The 26,123-nt window shown below is 37.2% G+C and overlaps 1 protein-coding gene across 1 annotated transcript in view; it reads right to left on the bottom strand.

The window, feature by feature from the left end:
• The window catches only part of TNNI3K (TNNI3 interacting kinase), a 290,251-nt gene that overhangs the window by 80,307 nt on the left and 183,821 nt on the right, over nucleotides 1-26,123 (bottom strand). The window contains exons 20-23 of the mRNA XM_027114085.1: nucleotides 22,616-22,668; nucleotides 22,019-22,071; nucleotides 18,049-18,181; nucleotides 4,715-4,824 (exon numbers count right to left, since the gene is read on the bottom strand). Coding sequence (XP_026969886.1) covers nucleotides 4,715-4,824; nucleotides 18,049-18,181; nucleotides 22,019-22,071; nucleotides 22,616-22,668 — 349 coding nt within the window. The remainder of the gene's footprint in view (nucleotides 1-4,714; nucleotides 4,825-18,048; nucleotides 18,182-22,018; nucleotides 22,072-22,615; nucleotides 22,669-26,123) is intronic.

Here is a 26,123-nt window from a genome sequence, read left to right as displayed (position 1 = left end):
ATCTCGACTTCAATCATTTTAGAACAAATGGGACTTCAAAATCAACACAATAGCTCCAGAACAAAAGGAATATTAACAAGCTTTATTGCCAATTGTTATTAACTTAAGATTTTGAAAACTAAATAACCCATTAGCATGTAAGCTTTCAAGGCTTGAGCTCTTGAGTTTGGCATGACACTACTGTTTGGTGTGAGTATTCTTCCTTATGCACAGGAGAGAAATGTCTTTATAAATATTAGATTTAAAAGCCATAGTAGAATAAGCATTTCTTATTCAAAGCCACACTTATTTGAAAGATAGAGGTATACTCAATATTATTAGTGATATCCTAGTAAAATGTTGAAAGCCTAACATCATGGTATAGAATACTATAATATTTCATATTTTCTAGTGGGAAAAAAGGTCACAAATGCAACTAACTTTCTCTTCCCCTGTCTCTATATCGAAGTCTCTATATCTTTATAGCTACATGCGGCAATATTATAAAGCTTAAAAGCTATTAGAACAATGTAAATATTGCTTACATGCCCCATTTCCTGTTTTCTTTCCTATTCAGAACTGGTAGCAAATGACAACTTTCTTATTTTGAAAACTTCCTAAACTTATTATCTCTCTTCTTTCCCTGGATTCAAAATGTTCTTGCTTTTAACTCTGACTCTTCTCCCCTCCCTCCTCGAGCTCAACTCCTATGCCATCTGTCTGCCTCCCCGGATCCCACTTCCTTTTGTCAAGCACCCTGAAGGTAAGAAGAGCATCTATGCCAACTTTTTCTTGCACATAAAGTTTACTGTATTCTAATTGCCAGCTCCCTCAGTTTTGTAGAGCAGGTTACTCTTTTTCTCTGTAACTATCTTTCTTTTCCCTTTTCCTATTTTCTTTTAAGCACCTTCATTTTACTGCAGAGCTGTTAGCTTTGTTTGTCACTGCCAACAATGTCCCTCATATCTAAGGGCTTAAAAGTACTCTGTTCACTAGCTTTCATTCAGAAGGCAGTGATGACAGTTCTCCTGGACTCTTTCCTCTCATCCACTTCCTAAATCCGGTCTTTTCCCTCCTTCTGTTATGTTTCCTTTGAAGTAGTTCTCACACTTACCCCTGCGCCGGAATCCCCATGGTAACCATTGTAGTCTTTGTGTTGTAACCAACTGGATTACTACTGCAATAGCAGCCCAGCTAGAGACTCTGACTTCAGTGTCTTTTGCTTCTGTGTCACCCCACTAGTTCTCTGTCTTTATTGGGCACAAATCACCTGGGGTTCACGTTAAAATGCAAAGTCCCAGGCTCCATCCCAGAGATTTTGATTCAGTAGATTTAGAATAGGATCCCAGAGTCTTCATTTTAACAAACATTCCAGGGTAATGTGGAGCATATAATACACAGCCTACACTAAGAAACAATGCTTAGCTATTCCAGCGCACACTATGAGATAATTCAGTGCCTGCCTCACCACAGGAACTACATACAATTCTTTAAGTGAATAAATCCTTCATACCAAACTCTGATGAACTTTCCAGAAAATTACTTTTATCATATCTGTCACTACTTTAGAGACAAAATATAATTGTCTAATTTCATGTCCAAATTCCCTAGTCTGGTTTCCAAAGCTTTCCAAAATCTGATTCCATCTAATTATCAGAACTTTTTCCCACTTCTCACTGTTTTCCAGCAAGCACCCTCTATCTCTAATAGGCTAGTGTTTTCATTGTCCTCTTCTATTTTTATAGGTCTTGACTAAGAAGACATGCACAGGAGACAATAATGTGTTTCAAATTTAAGGAATGAAGCAAAGACAGACATAGAACAAAGAATGAGAGGTGAAGTTGATAACCTAGCAAACAATGACCAGGCAGCATGATGTTAGTGTTTAGATCTAAATATGAATTTGTTTCAAATGAGGGTCTGGTATAGCCCCTCAGTAGCTACAATGTTCCAATAACTAAGTCTCTCCCTTGTGTCTTTTCTCACAATGAATTGGCCCATGTTCTGTTTCCTTAAACTCTTTCTCTCTCACCAACCCCATTCATTCATCAAATTCCTATTTATGCTTATAATCTCAGCTCAAGTATCACCTCTTCCAGGAAGCCTTCCCTGACCTAGCTCTGTGTCCCCCACTTGCTAGTGTTCCTTTAGCATTCATTCTCATCTAATCTTGGTTTCCTTCATCTTGGCTTGTAACTATAAAACCAGTTATGTGTTTATTCTATTAATCTCCATATAACCGCTAGACCTTAAGCGCCATTAAGAGCACATCTCCATTGAATCTCCTCACCCATCCCTGGGGCTGTATATAGTAGAGACTCAGTAAATAGTTATTTAAGGAAAGAGTGAAAACTAGCCCATTGTTCCCTTTCTCCTCAGTACTTAGCTTACTGACTAGGTGAAGACCTTACTGGGCAATGCAATGATGACTTAGGCATGTCACATACAGAAGCAGCTCAAATTTACAATGCTGAGATGGATACCACAGCCAAACCGGGAGCCACCTGACTGACAAGTACAAATATTGCCAGCCAGTCAGAGACTTAGCTTTCCTATTATACTTTCTCTCCATCCTCCTCTGGGAGAACCTCATCCCCAGAGCCCTGTACTTCCCTGCTTAGCAGCAAGACTTTTCTACTAAGCACTCAATTTTTGACCTCTTAGTATTTTTATTTTTAATCCTTAATAGCATTTTCCTTTGATTCTATTCTGGTTTCTCTTTCTCATTTTCCAAACTGTTACTTCTGGTACCCATCCTACCTAAAAAATGCTTTTAGAAGTGCCAATGACTTGCTTTTATTCCAAATTAAAACTTCCATGTCCCTTATCTATAATCATGAAGAGTCAGTTAATAAAAACAAAAGGGATTCCCTTTGATTGTTATGGTATATTTTAGAATATTTCATACCCCAAGGAGAGAAGGAAATTCTGGATTAGGTGCCTGACACAGTTATTCCCAGAAAATATGCCTGAGATTCATACTGAAAGACAAAGAAAGTTTCCCCAAACTATTTTAAGTCATGTAATTTTTCAAGACAATTTTCTAAACATTGAATTTCAGATGAGGGGATTGGAAGCATTGATAAGCAATAGTGATATTCGTTCATTTACTCAACATATATTTTTGAGCATCTACTAGGTAGAGTTCTAGGTAAGGAGGCTACAGCAGCAAAGAAAACAAAATGAACAAACAAAAAAGTCTCTGCTTTTATGGAGCTAACATTCTGGTAGTGAGAGAAGATTCTACACAAATAAATATATAATCTGGTGAATTAAATGGTCAGAGGAAGAGGTTATTTCTTCCAAGATACTCAGTCCATGTTCCATAATTATCTTCCTTTTTCTTCATAAGAGTTTTTGTGTATACTTGTAGGATTGGGTAATGACGTGGTCTGGTTTTGCCTTTAGAAACAGAATGGGAAATTTGCTTTCTCTCCAAACATCTAGACTAGGGTTTATTCTATTTCTCCTTTGGTGAGATACCAACAGCCTACTTTATCTGCTCCCTTGTAGAAGAGAGGTAAAGTATCTGGGAAGGATCAGAATCATATAAGGTCATATAAGAAAAGGATAACAATAACTAGGATGGTTTGGACCGGATAATTAAGGGCTATTGGGCCTTTGTGTATGAGGATCTCCAGTGCGAAGAGTGTGAACTAGTTCCCTCCACGTAGAGCAGAAGAATCAATGCGGGCTGACGTCAAAACACAAGGATTTCAATAGACATCAGACATACTGGCAGGGGGATTCGTAGACACTATATAAAACGGTGATATCAAGAGAGAAGTTGTGAAATCTCCTCCTTTGTCAATCTGTGAGAACAAAGTAGACACCAATCTGTCTGGTACGTTTCGGGAGAATCCTTTCCTACAGACAGATGATCTGGGATTTCATTCTGGGATTATATGACTGTTCCCCTCTACTCTCTCAGATCTATGATCGTATTAATTTTTTTTCACTGTTTACGTATCCTACTTTACTTATTCCTTCCCTAATTTTTTTTTTTTTTTTTTTTTGATACGCGGGCCTCTCACTGTTGTGGCCTCTCCCGTTGCGGAGAACAGGCTCCGGACGCGCAGGCTCAGTGTCCATGGCTCACGGGCCCAGCCGCTCTGTGGCATGTGGGATTTTCCCGGACCGGGGCACGAACCTGCGTCCCCTGCATCGGCAGGCGGACTCTCAACCACTGCGCCACAAGGGAAGTCCCCTTCCCTAATATTGATTCCTCCATTTAAACTCTAAATTTATGCTTTTAGCTACTTTGTCATACAGCCACTCAGAGAGTTAGAGAAGGACTAGGACCAGGGCTAGCCTCCTGCTTGAGCCAGGGCTCAAAGAAGACCACTGGTGATGGGGTCTTCGCCTGCAGGCCTGCCTCATGGTGAAGAGCCCACACAAATCCATCTTGTGCCAAACTTCTTTCTTGAAAAAAGTGACTAAGTGTGGTTCAGGCGTAGTTAATAAAATTGCAGCTGAGACGAGACTGAGTCATCTGTCATACCAGGGTCTCTTACTAATCAGTTGTGAGAAACATTTCAGAATCAGAGAGCAACAGCAAAGAAATATGAGATACTCAGACTTCTTGAGGCAATTAGAGACTAAAGAGCAGAAAGCAAATCAGTCTTCCTGCCTTGACAGTCTTAAAATACACACTGAAAGTAGACTTTGGAGCTACACTATTTGTGACAGATGTTGACCATAACACATTTTCTAAGAGGAAGTAAAAATTACTCACTTCGGGACATGCATTCCACCCTCGCATGAGCAGAGATGATATGGGCTTGGGAATGGAATAGCCGATGGGAGGTCTGATATGGTGGTAAGCCATGTCTGCTGCGGCAGCCGCTGCAAACCAAATGGTCACGTCAGTCTTGAAAATCACATATTTATTTCAAGAAACATATGAACAGACAACAAAAAAATAATTAAAAATCGATCTGTGCAACATCAGCAGAGATTCAAAGAGGCCTCTATGCTGTTTTTTTTTATATGCTTAAGCAAAATAGTGGATAATATGCTACTGTAAGTTTATCTTTATAATTGTTCGTTTCTTCGGTTGTTCATTCAACAAATGGTGAGCAGAGGGGATTTATATAGGAACAAAGGAACAGACAAAGGAACAAATAGCAAGGAGCACAGGGTATGTACATGATGTTTCAGGAAGTAAAGACTGAAAGGCAGATTGGAGCAGCCTATACAATGCATAAATCCCAGGCTAAAGAGCTTATACTACACGTAGCAAGACAAGATGCCCCGGAACTTTGTACCCCTGAGAGCACCTGTATCACTTGGGCAAAATAGATTATTTTTTACATTTAACTCTGGTTACTGGTTACAAGACTGTTGGGATTTTAAATTTTAATATTTATAAAGTAGTTACTATTTGCTAAACTCTTGTTAGATACTCCAAATCCATCATTTTAGCTAATAGTTCCCATTGATTGAACTCTCTAGTGTGGCCTACCTGCTTGGATGTCTGAATGCCGCTCATCTGAAACTCCACATCACTGTGTTGTGATTCTCAGGACATCTTTGTGGATTCCTGAGTGCTGATTATTTTTCTGTTCTGCAACCAGTGATTTCTGTAATCCCTGGGAAACCAAGCTTCTTGCTACTTTTATTGAACACATTTTGTACCAAGTATCATGGTAGATACACACATAAGTTCTTTCGATCCTTTTAAACCATGCATGCAAGGTAAGTGCTATTGTTATGTGTGGGTTGTGTGTGTGTGTGGTGTATGTAAATAGTTTTTAATTTATAAAAATTTTAATATAACCAGTAGTTGGCACAACTTCTTTTTTCAGATTTCATGCTATCTTCAGCCATTTCACATTGAAAGCACTTTGTAAACAACACATGAAGCTCTTTTATTCCTCTGAAAAATTGCTCTGCACCCGTGGGATGCTAAAGTTCCAGGATACTGCTGCCTGTGTTCTCGACTGTGATGTCACAATCATCTGTCTATATCTTAATGACTTTTGAGATGTGACCCACAACTACTATCTCTCTTCCACCAAAGTTTACTCCAGCTAAATTCTGTTTATAGATCTGCATCCAGCAGATGTAGTGAAATTATATACAATGCAACTTAACATTTTGCTTTATGGATCATTCAGAATTACTATATAATTTTGCACAATGTAAAATTAATACTTGTTTTTCATAGAAATTCAGAAAATTAGGAGAATTAGAAAGAATAAAATCCTATCATTCAGAGGAAGCAATTGTTAAAATATTTTGAGCATTTCTTATATATTCTTCATATCACGGAGCTCATGTCCAATATACAATTATGTAATACTTTTTCCCCTAAATTAAATATAAGCATTTTCTCATGTTATTAAAATTCTATGTTAACATATTTTTATTGACTCTGCATTTAGTTTGATTTACTTAATTATTTCTCAATTTCAGGTTGTTCAAATTTGAGTGTAAACACTTCAAAGAATATGTTTTTTAATATGACTTTCCCAATTTCACAGATCATTTATGGTACTTTGAGGAGTGAGTTAATATGTCAAAGGGCACAACCACTTTAAAGACTTTTGATACATACTGATGAACACTTTTCCTAAACAGTTGTAATAATTTATACTCTCAATAACAAGTGTATGAGAGGGTTGTCATTATACCTGAATCAGAATTAGGTTTTCTCATTTTATAAAAGATTTTGCTAATATGAGAGGTAAATATATCAGCTCATTTGCTGCTGTTTATATTTTGTTCTTTGATAAGTAGTGAGGCTTAATATTTTCCCAGATATTTATTAGTTATTTGTATTTAAAATATTAAGTTCATGCCCTTTGCCCACTTGGAATTTCAATATTTCCTTGCAACAGTCATCTAATTGTACAATGGTTCCAGGCTGAGGGCAGAGTCAGGAATTTCATTCCTGCTTTTGTCTTCAATGCCCTTTGTAACATATTTGCATTATCACATTTTCCAACCATTTCTGGCCACTATCAAGTACAGTTGCTGACACTAAGAAAACAAAGAAACAAAAGACTGCTCAAAACATATTTAGCAAACTTAACATGACTCAAAAAATATGTTTTTTGTGTCACAAAAACCTAGGCTTTTTAGGTTCCTTCCAGTAGCTACTCTTGACTATTTTCAATTCTTTTTGGAATGAGGTACATAAATAAGCAAACAAATAAACTGATGCTTAATGATCATTGATCTTCTAACTCTACTTTTTCACCTTATGATCAGTTGGATATTGTTGAGCTGGTACAGCTATAAGCACATAAACCGGTGTAGTGAACACATTTAAACTAATTATACATATCCCAATGGGTGGGGAGGGACTATTCATAAAGTGAGTTAAACTCAGATGCAGGTGCCAAACGTCTCCTCTGAAACTCTTAGACTGTGATATCAAGTATATAAAGTTACTTGTTTGCTTCTTGACACTGTGTCTGAAAAATCAGTTTAAGATGAACAATATTTAATTCTTCATTATTCAAAGTAGATTCTGCAAGGTCTCGGCATCTCCTTCTCCCTTTTGCTTTACGCACCCTTGGCAGTGATGCTACTCATTAGCACCTCTGCCAGAAAGTGGGCAATGCAACGTGAAGGGTCATGGAATTGAAATTTGTCACTGTTGAGATTGCTTTGTCAGTCTTGCCTGAGTGGCCATGCTACACTAGCTGCTGGGAACTTTTCTGGTATTCCAGATTCAGGAAAGAGACTGTCACCCACTAATCAATTTTTTACCTTGATTGCTACATAAAATATGTGAAATGATTTATGTAAACGTTGGTTTCCACTTTCACGACTGAAACTTTGCTATTAAGAGAAAATAAGGATACATTTGAAAATATCAATCACTTAATATTGAGTGCCTATTATTTCCTCAGTATTACCCTAAGATAGTTATCAATAGTTTGGCAAATTTATAATCTAGATTCTAGAGTAGGACTGTCTAAAAGAACTTTCTGCAATGATGAAAGTGTCCTTCTCTCTTGTTCAATACTGTCGCATATGGCTATCAAGCACGTAAAATGTGGCTAGTGTGATTGAGAAACTGAATTTTTAATTTTACTTTATTTCTATTAATATAAATTTAAATTTAAATAATCATATGTGTCTAGTGGCTTCCATATTGGACAGCACAATTCTAGAGCATAGCTCCCATTATCCTGAATGAGACAAATTAAACACAAATTTGTGAGTCAACCTCAAGGGTCTGCATAACGATGGTGTTGATTTGTGGATTCAAGTTCTTCGTTATCAAGAAAAGAAATGAAAGGAGATCATGATTGTTGTCTCTCAAAAGAGGCCAGTAACAGAACAAGCATTCAATACAACATGTGTTAACCTTCATTCATTTATTCAAAATGTATTGAACATTCTATGTGAGTGACAACAGGCAGAAAAAAACGAAGTGTTATGCTTTTCCAAAGAAATTGGTAAATGGATGAATAATAATAAAGAAATGAATTACTGTATATTTCACTGATTTAATGGTTCAATCATAAGTTGTGAAATATGATTCTTTTTCCCCTGTAATTCCTTTTTCCCTACCCTCTTTCTCTGCATTACATCTACTGTCATTTAGGTTTTAGCTTAGATGAATTCTCTCTGGATGACCTTCCTATGGACTCCCATAGCACTCTGTCCTACAATAGTATGTATTATATTAAACTTAATTGCCTATTTACTTGCTTGTCTCTGCAAATAGATCACAAGCTCCTTGAGGTCAGGGACTGTGTCTTTTCAGCATTGTGTCTCCTGTGCTTAGCACAGTGACTGGCAATTAGTAGGTATTCAATAGATATGCAGTGAATGAATCAATAAATGAGATAGTTCAAAATACGATTTCATTGGAAGTAATATAGATCGTGGTATACAGGACGCAGTACACATTTACCGTACAAATGAATGAAGATGATGGATTAATGCCAATTAATATATTGCCCATTATTATGATTTTAGGACAGAACATAATGCATAGCTATGAAGAAACACTGTAGAATGAATATAATGTTTAGTTTAATGTGAAATTAAAACATACTTAGATAAATTATTGAGATCTGGTGGCATATTTAGTCCATAATATTATCTTTTGTTCAAAACATTTTGGGAGGGGGCTTCAATAAACCGAAGCAGTATAAATACTAAGAAATGTCCTTAACTAGCATATCTGGAGGCCTAATTTTCAGTCTGTCTTTGCTTTTAACTCTCTGGGAGATCCTAATTAAGCCAATTTGCCTCTGTGAGTATTAATTTCTCTAAATGTAAGATGAAGCAGTGAGGGCGCACTGTAATGGTAACAAGTGTGGGCTTTGGGGACAAGAAGCCATGACTTTAAGTCTTGACTACACCTCTTACCAGCATGTGATGTTGAGCATACATCTTATCCTAATAGAACCTGATGCATGGCTTATCGGCAGAATTAAAAGAGTCTTCATAGAGCATCTGTTGCATTGTTGGCTCTCAACAAGTGTTAGCTGTTATGGTTGCTTTAATTATTATCTACAGATCTAAGGCTCTAGCTGATTCCTTTCAGTCTGAACCTAGAGAACTAGATATCAAAAATATTATTGTATATTTTCTATTCTCTTTAGATGAGAAATCTTAGTTCTTTGTGAGGTTTCTTTGAGCATGAATACCAAGTGAAACATTGCATTGAGTTACTGCAAATCACAAGGCTAAAAACCACCTCATTGGGTTTCCCTGGTGGCACAGTGGTTGAGAGTCCGCCTGCCGATGCAGGGGACACGGATTCGTGCCCCAGTCCGGGAAGATCCCACGTGCCATGGAGTGGCTGCTCCCGTGAGCCGTGGCCGCTGAGCCTGCGCGTCCAGCCTGTGCTCCGCAACGGGAGAGGCCACAACAGTGAGAGGCCCGCGTACCGCAAAAAGGAAAAAAAAAAAAAAAAAAAAAAAGCACCTCATCTGTCATCAGTCCCAGTTTATAACGCAACGTGGCCATTATAGAAAGGATGACTATGCAGCTCTCCATGATGAACTTAATTAGCTTTATATTGCTTTTGGATAAATTGGTACTAGCTTCTGAATTCCTAAAGTTAACTTATCGCTTCCTCTCTTAGGTTTTATAAAAGTAAAAAAGAGAGAAATGAAGTACAATATATTGTTTGTAAGTTTTGACTAAGATAAAATTGCCAGAATTTTTTTTCTAGTTGGTGTGTATGTGTGTTCTAAAAAATACAATTGATTCTACTTCATAGTTTTTAATGGGCAGAGCTGTGGTGAGACAAAGCAAATGCATTCTACCATCCCAGCAAGAGCTAAGACACATTCTTTGTTAAACTGACACTTTTCAGTGATGTATCACCAGAGCATACAGCATCTGAGAGAGACCATGAGATTGCAATCTTGAGATTGTACTAAGAATGGCTTAATTTTTTAAACCACATCCCATTCTCATTACAGACTGTCAGAAGAATAGATTAATTTGCACCATTGTCTGTTCTCATTGCAATCTTTGTCAGTGTAATGAAGTATTGGCATGTTAACATCAGCTATTTTCATAGAAATATCACCATCCGTTGGACCGATTTGATCTTTCCAGTGATCTGTGTAGTGAGTGGCTGGCATTACTCTTCTCAGTGATAAACTGATAAAGATGTCAGGATAGCAAACATAGGATTTCAGAACTTTAGTTCACTCTTATTTTCCTATCACCTGTCAAAGCACAGTCCACATCATCAATGTGCTTATGCCCTTTGAGGGTATTATATTTAAGATGCTTTAGGATCCTAATTATATATGAGCAGAACATAATCATCTAATATTAAGCAGGTGTAGCAAATGCAAATGGCTATAAATATATGAGACCTGTGACATAACTGGGTCTCTAAATTACATTAATTCATAATTTTTAAAACCACCTGTGATACACAAAATGTCTGCAAGCCATATTTGGCTACTGGACTGCAGTTTGCAACTCTGAGGTAAAGCCTCAATACGAAGTTTCACCAGAATCTGGCTAGACTGAATCTGCAGATGTTCTTAATTTGCTGCCATGTCCCAGACTTAGAGTCTGGCATTAAGGAAACCCAGGACACTGAGCTGAATCTCCTTGTGAACCAGATGGCACCACACATGAAAACAAAAGAAAAATAACAGGCTCTCTTCTTTGGCTGCAAACTATAATCTGAAAGTGATCCACAAAATTGGGTACCTGGTAATAAGGGAATGGGATTGGATAAAATACAGACTGATGGATTAATTCATCCCAGATTTCTTCTTTAGTTTTTCATGAGGTACCAAAGGAGACAGGCCCAGGAGAGAAATAAACTATGGGAAGCAGGTGCTGGTTTCTTTTTTTAAAATGTATCCAGGACAGGTCTTGTTTGCCAGGTCATACCAGCTCCTTTTTCATCTTGCCTGGTTCTTGTCTCTCTGCTTGACTTCATAGCGTGGCTCCTTGCCCTTCTCTCTTCCTGTATCCATCATCCTCCTGCTGGCTAAGCCAGAAGCCTGGAAGTCCTCCTGGTCTCCTCCCTCTCCCTGGTGCTTCCACCTCAATATGTCCGCAAGTCCTGTTAAAATCTCTCAAAACCAGCCTCTCCTTTCTCTTCACTACCTTAGTTAAGATTTTATACATTCTCTTCTAGATTACCTGGTTCCTTGCCTCTGTTTCAAACTTCTCCAAACCAGCCTTTGCTTTGTAGCAAGAGGGAGCGTTCTAAGATAATAGAGTTGTACTATTGCCCTGCTTAAAATTCTGCAGTGACTTCCACTGTTGACACAGAAGGCCCTTCACCATGTAGCTCTAGCTTTACATTTACAGCATGTATCTTGCTGCTGATTCCCTTGTATTCTCTGATTCATCGCTACTGAAAGATGTGTGAATCTCTCATGCTCTGCACCTTGCCCAGGCTGCTTTCTGCCAGGACACCTTCACCATCTCCCCACTATTTACCAGTTAAATAGTACTCATCTTTTAAAGATGCAGTTCAGGTATCATCTGCTCTAAGAATCCTTCCCTGATTTACTTTCCCACCACCAGTCTGGGCAGGAGAGCCCTCGAAGGAGCAGCTGTTGCCCTCTGTGTTTCCCTCTAGCTGGGATTTACTCCGCTGACTGTACTTTTCTCATGCCGTCTCTGCACTACAAGGGAATGCCCTTTTCCTCTTTGTTTTCTCGCACAGTTCCTGGCCAGAACTGTGGATGGCTTAATATAATAATAATAGCTAATATTTATTGAGAGCTTACTGTTGCCAGACATCATTCCAAACCTTTGAGGCAAGTCCTACTAGTATCCCTGTTTAAAAAATAAAGACACTGAGGTACTGAAGTATAGCTTGGTTAAGCAGTTTGAGTAAGCTTGCAAGACTCATGCTCTTACGCTTATGCCAAGTCTCTTTAGCCTGAAAAATATTTTCTTAAAAATTGAGTTAATTGCCAATATTTAAAAATCTTTCAATATCTGAACAAACACACAGAAATTAGTTGATATGGCAACAGTGAGCAAGCATCCCTATACTTCCTTCATGGCACTGTTTGGCTGGGGCTGGGGAGCAGCTGTCCCCTTGAGTCAGAGCATGTGATTTCCAGTTCATCACATTATCCTGCATCAAGGGTTTTCTTGCTTCCCCTGATCCTGCAGGCATTTGATCTTGTGACCCTTGGGACAGTGAATGTAATGACTTTTTCATTTTTTTCTAAACCTGAGATTATAAGGTTAATTTGAACATATACTATGTAAAAGAGACCCTAACTTCAAGTTCTTCTGAAGGCATACTCATCACTTGCATAGGAGTCAATGCTAATATTTGCATTCTATTTATATATTTCACCCAGGAGATAGGATTCTGTTAAATCCAGGAGGATAAGCCATGTGTAATGTTGCTACTCCCATAATTGATAATCCTGTCCCACACTGTAGTCATGGATTTGTTGCTCATTGTAAATGGCTAATATGTAGCTTATATTGAATCTGATCCTTCACATAATTCATTGCTGAACATTTGCTAGACTGCCTAACCACTGTGATGATATTAACAGCCTCAGTTCTTGATGCATGGTAACTGTCCAACTTTAAAAAATTCAGTGTCTATCATGAACAACCTCTTTTGCCAATAAAGTACTATAAATTCCAGTATCTGAGATATTGGATTCAAGTTATTCTTAGGCAAGATATTTAACTGTTTTATTATATAATATTCTCCCTCCAAAAAGAGTATATATTCCTGACGGCCCATGAGAGAGGGGATCATTATCTTTTTGAACTATTCATTTTATAATTAGCAAAGGGTAACAAAGTAGAGAAAATTGCAAGGACACTGCACTTAACTGAATATTGAAGAATTAAGGAAGATATTTTTGGAAGAAGTAATATTTAAGCTAAGGCCTAAAAGTAAATTGGAGTTAGTATGATGAAAAGTGGGGAGGAGTGTGTCTGATAAACAACTAACGTGTGCAAAGACACGGAAGTGAGAGGAAATGTGTCATGTTGGGGAAATGAAATAGTTCCCTGCGGCTGAACATAGAGGACAGGCTGCAAGTGGCAGGCAGTAGACCTGGGGAGGAAAGAAGAAGCATAACTATGGGGGCTTTGTAGATTGTTTTATGAAATTTTTTAAATCTTAAGAACAAAGGAAACACATTGAAGACTTTAAGTAAGGGGAGCCAGATAATCAAATTTGAGTGTTTAGAAAGCTAAATGTAGTTATAGTATGGCAATTGGTGAAAAAAAGATGGTGAGCAAAACTAGAGACAAGGATACCATTTAAGATACTGTGCAGGATTCTACTTGTGAAATAAGGAAGTAGCAGTGGAGAGCAAGATACGTGGATAGATTTGAAAGATATTTAGAAAGGGGGATTGAAAGTAAGAAAACAAGTGAAAAGAAAAGGAAGGAAGGAAGGAAGGGAAGAAAGACAAAAAGGAGGAAAGAAGAAAGAAAAGAAGGAAAGAGAAAAATTAATGGTGACTTTGAAGTTTTTATATGGGCTCCCTGGAGAATGAGAACTCCACTCAAGCACAGAATCATAGGAAGCCTCGACCTTGTATTGCAGTTTGCCCTTATCTTTCATCTTACAGTTGCAGAGAGATTTCAATTGACAAAGTTCATAAAATCATCTCATTTGATCCTCACAGTAATCTCTGTGGAGTCATCATTAATTGCACTTACCAAAGAAACTAAGCTTGTGAAAGAGCCCAGAGGCCAGAGGAAATGCAACCCATTCAAGGAAGCAAGGAAAGAAGGTTTGGAGTGGCTGGAGCATAGAAAGTGAAATGGTGCAAGCAAGGTCAGAGATACTGAATCATGTAGAGTGTTGCAGGACATAGTAAGAATTTTGAGATTTAATCCTAAGAACATGGGAAGCCATAGATGATTTTAAGCAATGGTCACATAATCAGGTTTGTTTTTAAAATGTCATTTTAGTGGATGTGTAGAGATTGGAGAGGAAGAGAAGAATAAAGAGAGAATGATCAAAGAGCTATTGCAGTAGTTAAAGTGATAAAGATGGCAGTTTGAACTAGAGTGGTGGTGGATAAAAATTTAGAAGTAGATACAGGTATATACCTCACCAATTCTATTCAGTATTGTACTAGAAGTCCTTGCCTGTGTGAGAAAGCAAGAAAAAGATTTAAAATACACACATATTTGAAAGAAAGAAATAAAATTTTCTTTATTTATACATGCCCTAATCATCTATGTGCAAAATCCCAAAGAATGTACAAGAAAGGTACTTGAACTGATACGTTAATTTAGCAAATTTGTAGGGTACTAGGTTGTTATTTAAAAATTAATCATGTCTGTATACTAGCAAAACACATTATACATTGAAATTTTAAAAAAACATTTAAAATAGCATCAAGAAACACAAAATTCATAGAAATAATTTTAAAAATATATGTGTAAGGTTTCTATGATGAAAACTACAAACACACTGATGACAGAAATCAGACCTAAATGAAGGGAGAGACATACTATGTTTATCAGTTGGAAGATTCAATATGCATAAGTTGTAAATTCTTCCCAAATTGCTCTACAAATTCACTGCACTTCAATCAAAATTCAAACAGGCTTTTTTTTTTTTTTTGTAGAAATAGATAAGCGGGTTCTAAAATTTATACAGAAAAGCAAAAACCCTATAATAGCAAAAGCAATTTTAACAAAGAAGAGCAAAGTTGGAGGATTCATAGTAAATGATTCTGAGATTTACTATAACTTATCAATGTATTGTAGTATTGGTATAAGGGTAGACTTATATCAATGGAACAGAATAGAGTCCACACATATGTGGTCAATTAATTTTTGACAATAGCACCAAAATAACTTAATGGATAAAGGAAAGTTTTTTAAACAAATCATGCTGAAAAATTGGGATCCATATTGAAAAATAAACAAATTAACAAAAGGATAACAAACTCAACTTTTACCTTGTAGTGTTAAAAAAATAACTCTAATAAATCTTATAAATATAAAATCTAAACCTACAAGATTCCTGTGAGAAAATACAGGAGAAAAACTTTGTGATCTTGGGTGTGGCAAGAATAATTTAGACAGGATTCACAAAATATTTAAAAGTTTGATAAGCTAAACTTCTTTGAAATTAAAAAGTTTTGCTCTTTGAAAGACATTGGTAAGAATATGAAAAGGCAAATCACAGACTAGAGAAAAATACTTGCAAAACACATAGCAGATGAAAGATTTTACCTAGAATCTAAGAACTCATTAGTATATAAGATAATTTGGACAAATACTTCACCAAAGAAAGAGATATGAGCAGCAGATAAACGCACAAAAAGATTATCAACATTATTAGTTATTAGAGAAATATAAAATAATACCACAATTATTTACCATTATATACCTACTCAAATGGTTAATATTTTATTTTAAATAGACAATAAAAAAGTGCTGGCAAGGATGTGGATCAACTGAAATCCTCATACACTGCTGGTGGGAAGTCATAGTGGTACAAATGCCTTGGAAAAAATCTTACCATAAGATCTAGTAATTACCTCTTATGTATTTATCCAAGAATAATGAAAACATCCACACAAAAACCTGAACGGTTTTGGCAATTATATTCATAATTGCCCTAAAGTGAGAATAACTCAAATGATCATCAACTTGGAGTGGATGAATAAATTGAGGTACATCAACACAATGGAATATTACACAGGAATGAAAAAGAATAAATTATCAATAAATGTACTAACATGTCTCCATTTATATGACATTCTGGAAAAGGTAAACCTGTAGGGACATAAATCAGATCAGTGGTTGCTAGGGGCTGGAGGTGGGAAAAGTGAATTGATTCCAAAGATGCATGGGGGCTTTTTGGAGTGACAGAAATGTTCTATATTATGATTGTAGCTGTGATTATACTGTATATATTTATTAAATATATATTTGTTAAAACTCATTGAAATGTTAGTCTAAAATGGTAAATTTTGCTACATAAGTGATACTACAACTTATACTATATAAGTTAAACCTGATTTTTAAAAATGACAATTGCAATAGTTTAAATGATGAAGATGGTGGCTTGAGCTAGGATGGTGGTAGATGACAGTAAGTAGTAGGTAGATCCAAGATGTCCTTAGGATGTAAAATCCACAGGAATGGATTGGATGTAAATGGATTGACACAGGAGGTGAGAGGAAGAGAGACATATCTCTCTCTTGTGAAAATACTACAATGTGTCTAGAATTATAGTGGATTTTTAATATATACTCATAAGCCTTACCAGAAAGCAAATTCTAAGAGGTAGAGAGATAGCAGCATATCAGAGCAAGACATTACAAATAGCAATTTTGGTCCAGTTCTAAATAGAGTCTTCTCATCCACCCTATAATAAGGGCCAGATCTCATCATTTAAAACCATAAAAGCATATAGAGAAAGATTAGGACGATTAAATAAAGAGCATATAATTTGTGAAAAGTACTTTGTTAGACACTATGCAGAGTGTAATTAAAGACCATATGGTTATTAGGGGGAAAATGCCTTGAATAGACAATATGAGTTATGGCTTTTGCTCTGCACATGAGTACTAATAAATATTGTGATCCTGGTTAAGACTTTGAACTCGTGAGCATCCACATTTGTAAGATATGTCTTTCCCTAACATCCCTTTTGACTTGATCCATCTGATATATTGTGATAGGGTGGCCACTTAAGAAGCTTACAATACAATTCATTTAAAATTTATTTATGATTTAATTTGAAAACAACTTTTCAAGCATGGTAAGTTCTGGGGATGCAAAGTCAAGGAGTTTTTAGACTCACAGTGGATACAAGTAAGTAAACAGTGTGACAGTGCTGTTGTATCTACAAGAGCAACCCAAATAAAATGGAGAGAGAGATGCAAATAAAACTTACCTCAAATAGTTGTACATTTTTTCCTGTGATTAGATTCCCTACCTCTACCTTCTACATGTACACAGAGTATCATGTATATTATCAACAACAAAATTATAGGCTCACTCACAAAGTTCCATTTTTAGAATGCATCTATATATGTAATACAAAATTAGAGAAACCAATTCTCTTTTGTATAATGTGAGACAAGCAGAAAGCAGTCCTGATAGGTTATTTTTATGTGTTGCTACTTTCAGTTCACTCTTATATGCACATCAGAAAGGCACTTCTAAATCTAATCTCAAAAAGTAAATATTGCATTGTTCACATTATTTGTACCCACATTCCACATGGCCATTATCATTTGCTTGTTTTATTAACAACAGATACATCAAAGCCCTAAACTTTAATAATAAAATATGCCTACGCTTCTGTGTGCCTGTATCTAAAACCACATAGTTATAGGCCATTAAGTTTTCTGGATTGGGCCACACCTTTAAACAATTTGAGACCGTTTCCTTACCTCTCACCTTGCCAATCCACCAAGAATAGTCATTTTGGGGAAAAAAATGTTTCTTGAATTTGTGAAAATGCACAGAACTCTGGAAATCAGAGAAACTTCTTTTTTTTTTTTTTTGCCTCACCCCGCGTCTTGCAGGATCTTAGTTCCCCGACTAGGGATTGAACCCACACCCTTGGCAGTGAAAGCACAAACTCCTAACCACTGGACCTCCAGGGAATTCCCTCAGAGAAACTTTAATTGAGGCATGGCTTACCTGGCTTGAGATGAGCAAACGGAATTTCGCCGGTGAGAAGTTCCCACAGACACAGAGCATAGCTGAAGACGTCAGCTTTGATGGTGTAGCGTGTACACTGTGTGAACACCTCAGGAGCCATCCAGCGGAGGTTCTGTGGGTCAAGAAACATCCACAAGTCATTTACCAAGTGCTTAGTTCTTCTACTGTAGAATAGTGTTCTTCTTAGTGAGGATTTGTTAAGTGTTCTCTCGAAGTTCTCAAAAATATAAACTTAAAATAACATCGATACTGCCCTCAGTGTGCGCAATAAACTGGCCCGTTCATACAAAAACAGTGTGTTTACTGCTGCTGTTTAGTTTTTTTAAAGGGCATTTTCTTTTTATCATTGGAAGATCATGAAATCCATAATTCTTTCCAAAATATTGTAACAATATTAATCACCAAGTAACACTGCCTCTCATGAAATGATGATCACAGCAGCAGCAATTTTTTGTGTAACTCTGAGCATCTTTCCCCTGGAAGCCTTACAAGCTTCTGAATAGCCATCCATGGGTTCATCTAAGAACTCTATGCCTCCCTGGGGGTGAGTCACGCACTGTGGGAGGAAGCTTCCCTCCTTTGGAGCTTCAGGTTGTAGTTTAGGAAGTCACTAAATTAGACCCATAAATAATGCCCTGATGACTGAGGAGAGAAACGGCCTGAGGGTAGTGCCCAGAATATTCGTGTGAAGCAGATTCCTCACTGGCAGGATCAGGTGTGTCACATCTCCTTTGTTTCCCAGCAGTGTTATTTCTGAATGCTGTTCGCGCCATATTCCAGAAAGCAAGCCCATAAAACGTTACGAGTTTCCCTGTACAAAGGTCTACCCTCATGTTTTCACGGCATCATTTACACCCTTTTTACTTGCAGTTATGTATTTTTAATTTTTAAATATAAGTTTCCGTTTAATTTTTAAATATAAGTTTCCATTCTGGGATGCATAAATTTGGTTTATTTGTGGTTTAGGAAAAAGAGCACTAGATTTTGAGTTAGGAGATGCAAATTCTAGTTCTGGCTCTACTGCAGACTATTTGGGCAGTTCTGGGAAAGTCTCCTATGCTTCCTGGACCTCAGATTCCTCAAGGGCAAGACTGAGGAGGCAGCCCCTTCCAGCTCTAAAACCCCATGGCTTCATAGCTGTATCAATGGATTTTGCCAAATACCTGCTTTCTTTGTATTTCCACTGAAAGAAACCAGTATTCTTTTATTACTCCTAGTGAAATTCTGTGTGTAGTGTTGCCTGCTGATAATTCTTTTGAAGTGTCTACATTATTTTGAAGTCATGCATAATTGCACCTTTCCAAGAATATCTTCATTTCGATTATGGTGCTTATATGCAATTCTCCCACACGAGCTTTCACATTCCAAATAGCCTCCATTTATATAGCATATTATGTGTTGTGTCACAACATTGCATAAGGGGGAGTAGGCATACAGTCTGGCCATTTTTTTCACGGGGAGGGTAATAGAGTAATTAGCAAACTTACATAAAGCCACATAACTAGTAAGAAAGAAAATAACCTTCAAAATAAATCTAGAGTAGTGCTGTGCTTAAAGACTCCACTGCTAGGATAAAAGAATATTACTTGCTATTGGTGAAATTCAATTCAATTCCATTTGACAAAAGGTTATTTAGTCAGAGAGTCTCAACTGGCTGCATTTTAGAATCACCTAGGGGAACTTTTAAAAGATACATGTACCCAAGATCAACCTCAGGCCAGCGAGATCAGAATTGCTGGGGGTTGGATTCAGGTAAGGATGCTTTTACAAAGTTTCCAAAGTGATTTCAATGTGCAGCCATGGTTGAGATCCACTGAGTTAGCTATCTCTATGTCAAAGGTACTAGATGAGATCTGTTTGTCCTGTCAATAAAGGACTCACTCTTCCCACCTCTCATCTCCTACCATTCTCCTCCTTGTTTACTCCACTCCAGTCACTCTGGCCTTGAACACACAAAGGACTCTCCTGCCTCAGGACCTCTGATATTACTGTTCCCCCTTCTACACTGCTCTTCTCCTCTCATGGATAACTCCACCATAGGTCTCTTATCAAACGTTATCTTTCTCTTTCTCTCATCTAAATGGCTCCCTCTATCACTCTCCATTCATATACTCTGCTTTATTTTTTCTTCATAACACATCACCATCTGGTATATATTTTGTTAATTTGTTCAACGTTTATCTTCTTCTATTAGAATATTAGCTCCATAAACACAAGAACTTTGTTCACTGCAATATCCCCAGTTCCTTAGAATGTCTGGCATCTAGTAGGTATTCCATAAATACTTGTTGAATGAATGAGTGAAATTTAATTGGGGAAACCAGCATGCTTAATCCTACTTACAATACAACATGGTCCATGATGTCGTTCCTGCCCTTCCTCTCTTAACTCATCTCTCATTTTGTCTTCCTCACACAGAGCATGCCAACAATGCCAAGCTATTTGAAGTCCCCCAGGAGGTCTGGTGTTTCTCATCCTCCCCTGTGCCTTTGTTCATGCTGTTGTTCACTCTGTCTGAATTTATTTATCCCTATTCATTCCACCTGAGCTCCCATGATGCTTTGTCACATCTCTGTCACTGAACGTCCCCACTGCTTTCAATCTTATCTGCTTATGACTATGTTTTTTCCGAAAGAAAATGAGTTACTTGAGATCAAGGACTAAGCTTTTATTTGCATTTTGTATTCCTGGCCCTTTGCACGATGCCTGACACACTGTAGGTCCTTGATAAATGTTTGTTGAGTGAGTCAGAGTACTACCTAGCAGTGCAAACAAAGTGCTACAAAAGCACAGAGAGAAAAGTGTGTGGGGAGGAGAAGGGGGGGAGGAAGTTTATGGGAGGGAAGTTACTTAAAATGGATACAATTTCCTGGGCCATGCAAGATGAGTAGACTTCCTCCAGGTGGGGTACAGTGAAGGGCTTCACGGGCAGAGAATATGATGCTGGCAGAGTCACAGGGCTGTGAAAGTGAATGAAATGTTTGGGGAATAGCCAGATGGCTTGTATGCCGGGGGCATAAGGGACTTGAGAGAAGTTTAGTGGGAGAGGAGGTCACAGAGGAGCCTTGGGGTCACATCTGGTGGGGGGGTATAACATTTTAAGCATCATCGATGGTTTATAGGAAGAAGTGAATTGTCAGAACACAACACTTGGCTGATGTTGGAAAGAATGAACTGGAAGAGAGGACTGTAGTTAGAAGCCTAGAGCAATGGTCCAGAAAAAAGATGGAGAGGACCCAAACTGAGGCAGTGGTCAATGAGAGTTTGGGATGAACTTTAATAAAGAAAAGGAATAGAAACAAACAGAAAAAGTGATTGAGCAGTGTGTAAGCAGAAGCAGGAAAAGGAAGGAACAGAAAATTAGCCCAAGCTTGGGTAATTAAATAACACAGCTAGTCCAGAAAGAAAAGTGCACTTCTTTGTGTGGAAGGGATGGGAGAAAGCAGATGATGAACCTAATTGCAGACATTTTGAGTACAATTATGCTTGCTTCAGATGTTAGCATTTATATTTTTCTTAAACATTAATGCTTGACTATATCACCTATTGCCTTACAATGTTAAAATGGAAAACTATGAATTGTTAGTAGATACGGGTAAACTATGGATTTTATGGTTAACTATTAAGTGTTAACTCTACCACTTAATAAGGAGATCTAAACATGAATGCCAATTATCCATGCCTGCCATGTACTTTTCGATTATATTTGAAACAAATTCTGTTATTTTTTCTGTAACATTTTCCAAATATATATCTAATCTATTTCTCTAACAGAGCCTTGAAATAGTTCTTTTGGGGGCTTACTGAAAATAGAAACATAAAACATTATCCCGCCCTTGGGAGAATGACATTTCTTCCAGTTAAAGCTGCTTTCATCTCCCTTCTTCTCATGCTGAGTTTACACATTTCAATTGTTTCATAATTATAGGGAACACGAACAGCAACAAACCCCAGGTTGTTTTGTCATGTTGTCTTCATCCAGAGACTGCAGAAATCTTGATTCTGAGGGAAACAGAAAACAAATTAATGTCAAAGGAAATATTTTAAAACCAAGGTCAGGGGCTTCCCTGGTGGCGCAGTGGTTGAGAGTCCGCCTGCCGATGCAGGGGACACGGGTTCGTGCCCCGGTCCGGGAAGATCCCACATGCCGCGGTAGCGGCTGGGCCCATGAGCCATGGCCGCTGAGACTGCGCATCCGGAGCCTGTGCTCCGCAACGGGAGAGGCCACAACAGTGAGAGGCCCGCGTACCGCAAAAAAAAAAAAAAAAAAAAAAAACCAAGGTCAAAGATTACAGCTAAAAGTTTGAAATGCCAAGAAACCTCTAACTTATTTAAATTTTCACTTCCTTTCTTTTAGCTGAGAATATGAAAGAGGAAAAACCGAAATAAATGATATACTTTTAAAATTCATTGAAATATGAATGACTTAGAGAAGTATAGCTGTCAGTGTGAAATCCATTTTCAGATTCATCATATAATATCAGCACCAATGAGTAATGGAGAAAGAAACGGATGCCACTTTGGGCATTATTCATGGAAATCTCACCTCCAAAATCTGCCACCACAGCATGCCCATCCTCATAGAGAAGAATATTGTGACTGTAAAAAAAAAAAAGTAGATATTGAGTATACTATTTCCTAATCTGAATGGCCTCTCAATGAAGAGGATGCTAATCATCACTTGTTTACCCCAGAGGATAAATGACTCCCAAAAGGCTAACAGACATCTCAGATTAGTGACTCTGGTTTTCTTAGTTTTGCTAATCTGAAAGGAATGTTTATAAAATGTGGTCATTTTATCTGACTTTGAAAGTATACAAAGTATTCTACTTTAGATAAACCTTCTAAACATGTCAAAAAGACCCATTAGCTGAAGATCAGTTTTTCAGCTCTTTGAAGTTCATTTGTTAACAAAATCTGGCTACAGGCAATAGTAAAATGTACCTGTGAGCATATCAGAGTCAGAGCAAGGGAATAAGCTTGCTAGAACCCTAGGCTTATAAGGACAGTTCAAGGCAGCACCTGACATGAATAGGAAAAGGACTCTTTACAGACAATGTCTTGGTCATTATGTTCTAGCTAGAATCCCAGGACAAAGAAGTGTTTTTAAGGCCTGTGAAATGAGGCCGGCTAATCTACTTTTTAAGGTCTTGGAGAGGAAAACATATAAAGGTCTTCAAAGTCTCCTTTCCAAACCAGAATTCAAGCTAGATCAAGGCTGTCTTTTTCAAGAAGTAAATCAAGGCTGGGGCAGTCCAAAGAGAGGTCATTCCTCCCACATATTGGTGAACTGAATTGTGGGATATCTTATGGACAAATGTATTGTGACCCAAGATTGCCTTTGAGTGTTTCTTACTGAATGCCTTTTTTTATGCTTATTTCACATTTGGTTTCTAAATGAGTCATTTCAGCATTAGGAGATCTCCTACTGGGTTTCTTTTAGTGCACATAGGCCATACTATATTAATTTATCTGCTCTATACTTAATTGTTTTGCTTCATGATCAAAAAAGGAAAATTTTATTATTTTCTAGTCCCAAATAAGTCCAGTATGATATTGAACCATTTATATAAGTGCTTCCAGGTGCTGAGTTGAGCTTTATAAGAAAGTTAGTTTTGAACTTCTCTTGTATCATAAATGAATTTTACTTTTATGGTATACACTTAATCCTCTTTTCAACTACCAAAAATCTAGAATGTGTTCAAGATTTTTTTTGCTTGGAAGAGCTCAGTGTAGAAGTAACATAGGGTGTTGAAACAAAAACCCCAATATGTTCTCTTTAGCTGTAAATTACCGATTAATACATGCTATGAGAATGACACTATCATGATAAAGAACTCTACAGCATCAGGAACTCTCTGGAAGTTCAAAGGCAGCAAGAAGAATGCATCAAAATGCTGTACCACTAGATTCCTTGAAGGATTTAGGTGACTTCCTGTACCACAATCCCTTAGCCTATCAAAGGATAATGAGTGTTACATTTCATAGATATCATTAAAACACATGCTGAACATGAATTACCAGTCAAATTAAATGATTATATGTATAGTACCCTATCCATTAATTTAATTTTGATTCAAATTAATTATCTAGAACAATGGTTATCAAAACAATTAGCAGCATATTCTCAATATAGAAAACAGATTTGTAAATGGAGCTGCCTTAGTTAAACACAGGGAAAGGCTCACAGAACCCCTACTTAAGCTTCACTTTTTCCAAAAATAGCAGTCCTTGAGGCAATAGCTTAAAACTATGCATGTAGAGAAGCCCCCAAATAAGTTACATGTCTAGGAAATATTTTGTTTATTCATTTGTTTGTTTAAATATCTCTAAAGTAAATATTTTATGTTAACAAGAATAAGGATGACAATACCAGCTAACTGGAGTTGGGGTAGTGAAATGTTTAGCAAAATTTTACTCTTCTAGCAAAAGAAACAAGTGAATTTGGTCACTGGGCTGCCCAGTGCTTCCTGGTATGAGAGAGGCAGGATGTCTCAGGATGCAGGGATTATGCTCATTGTTGTATCTCCAACATTTTTAGCATGTGCTTATTTTTGGCACACTGCTTATACTCCTTATCACATTGGAGTACTCAATAACCATTTCTTGAACAAATAAAAGAAACTTAAAATAGAAAGTCAAAAGTTTGGAAGAGTAAAGATTACATTAGTTAATCAGCAAGTACTTATTGAATATCATTCATCATTCTATAAATATTTAAAATTCATAGACTCATATGATTGGAAGATAAATTAGAACTAACCTAGTTTAACCCTCTTAGCTCCAGAGGAGGAGTACAAAGCTCAGAGAATTTAAGTGTATCAACAGACATTATATAAGTAGCTAGTGGCAGAGAAGATATAGAATCCACTTCATCTAGGCCAGCATTTCAGATTTTAGAAAAGTGCCTGGCAAATAGTAGGTAATCAGTGAATTTTATGAATTATTCTTGTGTCATATTATGGACCTTTCCCCAAAGCATGCTATTTACTTTCTCCACATTATCAAGACACACTGTTGGTGGGAATGTATATTGGTACAGCCACTACGGAGAACAGCATGGAGGTTCCTTAAAAAATAAATTACAGCAATATCCTTTTTGACCCACCTCCTAGAGAAATGGAAATGAAAACAAAAATAAACAAATGAGACCTAATGAAACTTAAAAGATTTTGCACAGCAAAGGAAACCATAAATAAGATGAAAAGACAACCTCAGAATGGGAGAAAATATTTGCAAATGAAGCAACTGACAAAGCATTAATCTCCAAAATTTATAAGCAGCTCATGCAGCTCAATATCAAAAAAACAAACAACCCATTCCAAAAATGGGCAGAAGACCTAGACAGACATTTCTCCAAAGAAGATATACAGACTGCCAACAAGCACATGAAAGAATGCTCAACATCATTAATCATTAGAGAAATGCAAATCAAAGCTACAATGAGATATCATCTCACACCGGTCGGAATGGCCATCATCAAAAAATCTACAAACAATAAGTGCTGGAGAGGGTGTGGAGAAAAGAGAACACTCTTGCACTGTTGGTGGGAATGTAAATTGATACAGCCACTATGGAGAACAGTATGGAGGTTCCTTAAAAAACTAAAAATAGAACTACCATACAACCCAGCAATCCCACTACTGGGCATATACCCTGAGAAAACCATAATTCAAAAAGAGTCATGTACCACAATGTTCATTGCAGCTCTATTTACAATAGCCAGGACATGGAAGCAACCTAAGTGTCCATCGACAGATGAATGGATAAAGAAGATGTGGCATATATATACAATGGAATATCACTCAGCCATAAAAAGAAACAAAATTGAGTTATTTGGAGTGAGGTGGATGGACCTAGAGTCTGCCATACAGAGTGAAGTAAGTCAGAAAGAGAAAAACAAATACCATATGCTAACACATATATATGGAATCTAAAAAAAAAAAAGTGGTCATGAAGAACCTAGGGGCAAGATGGGAATAAAGATGCAGACCTACTAGAGAATGGACTTGAGGACATGGGGAGGGGGGAAGGGTAAGCTGGGACAAAGTGAG

Source organism: Aethalodelphis obliquidens, unplaced genomic scaffold, assembly GCF_003676395.1.
Source record: "Aethalodelphis obliquidens isolate GAN/ISIS:26980383/991018 unplaced genomic scaffold, ASM367639v1 scaffold13, whole genome shotgun sequence".
NCBI lineage: Eukaryota > Metazoa > Chordata > Mammalia > Artiodactyla > Delphinidae > Aethalodelphis > Aethalodelphis obliquidens.
The sequence above is the reverse complement of the archived record's forward strand: the minus strand, read 5'-3'. Positions and strand labels throughout refer to the sequence as shown.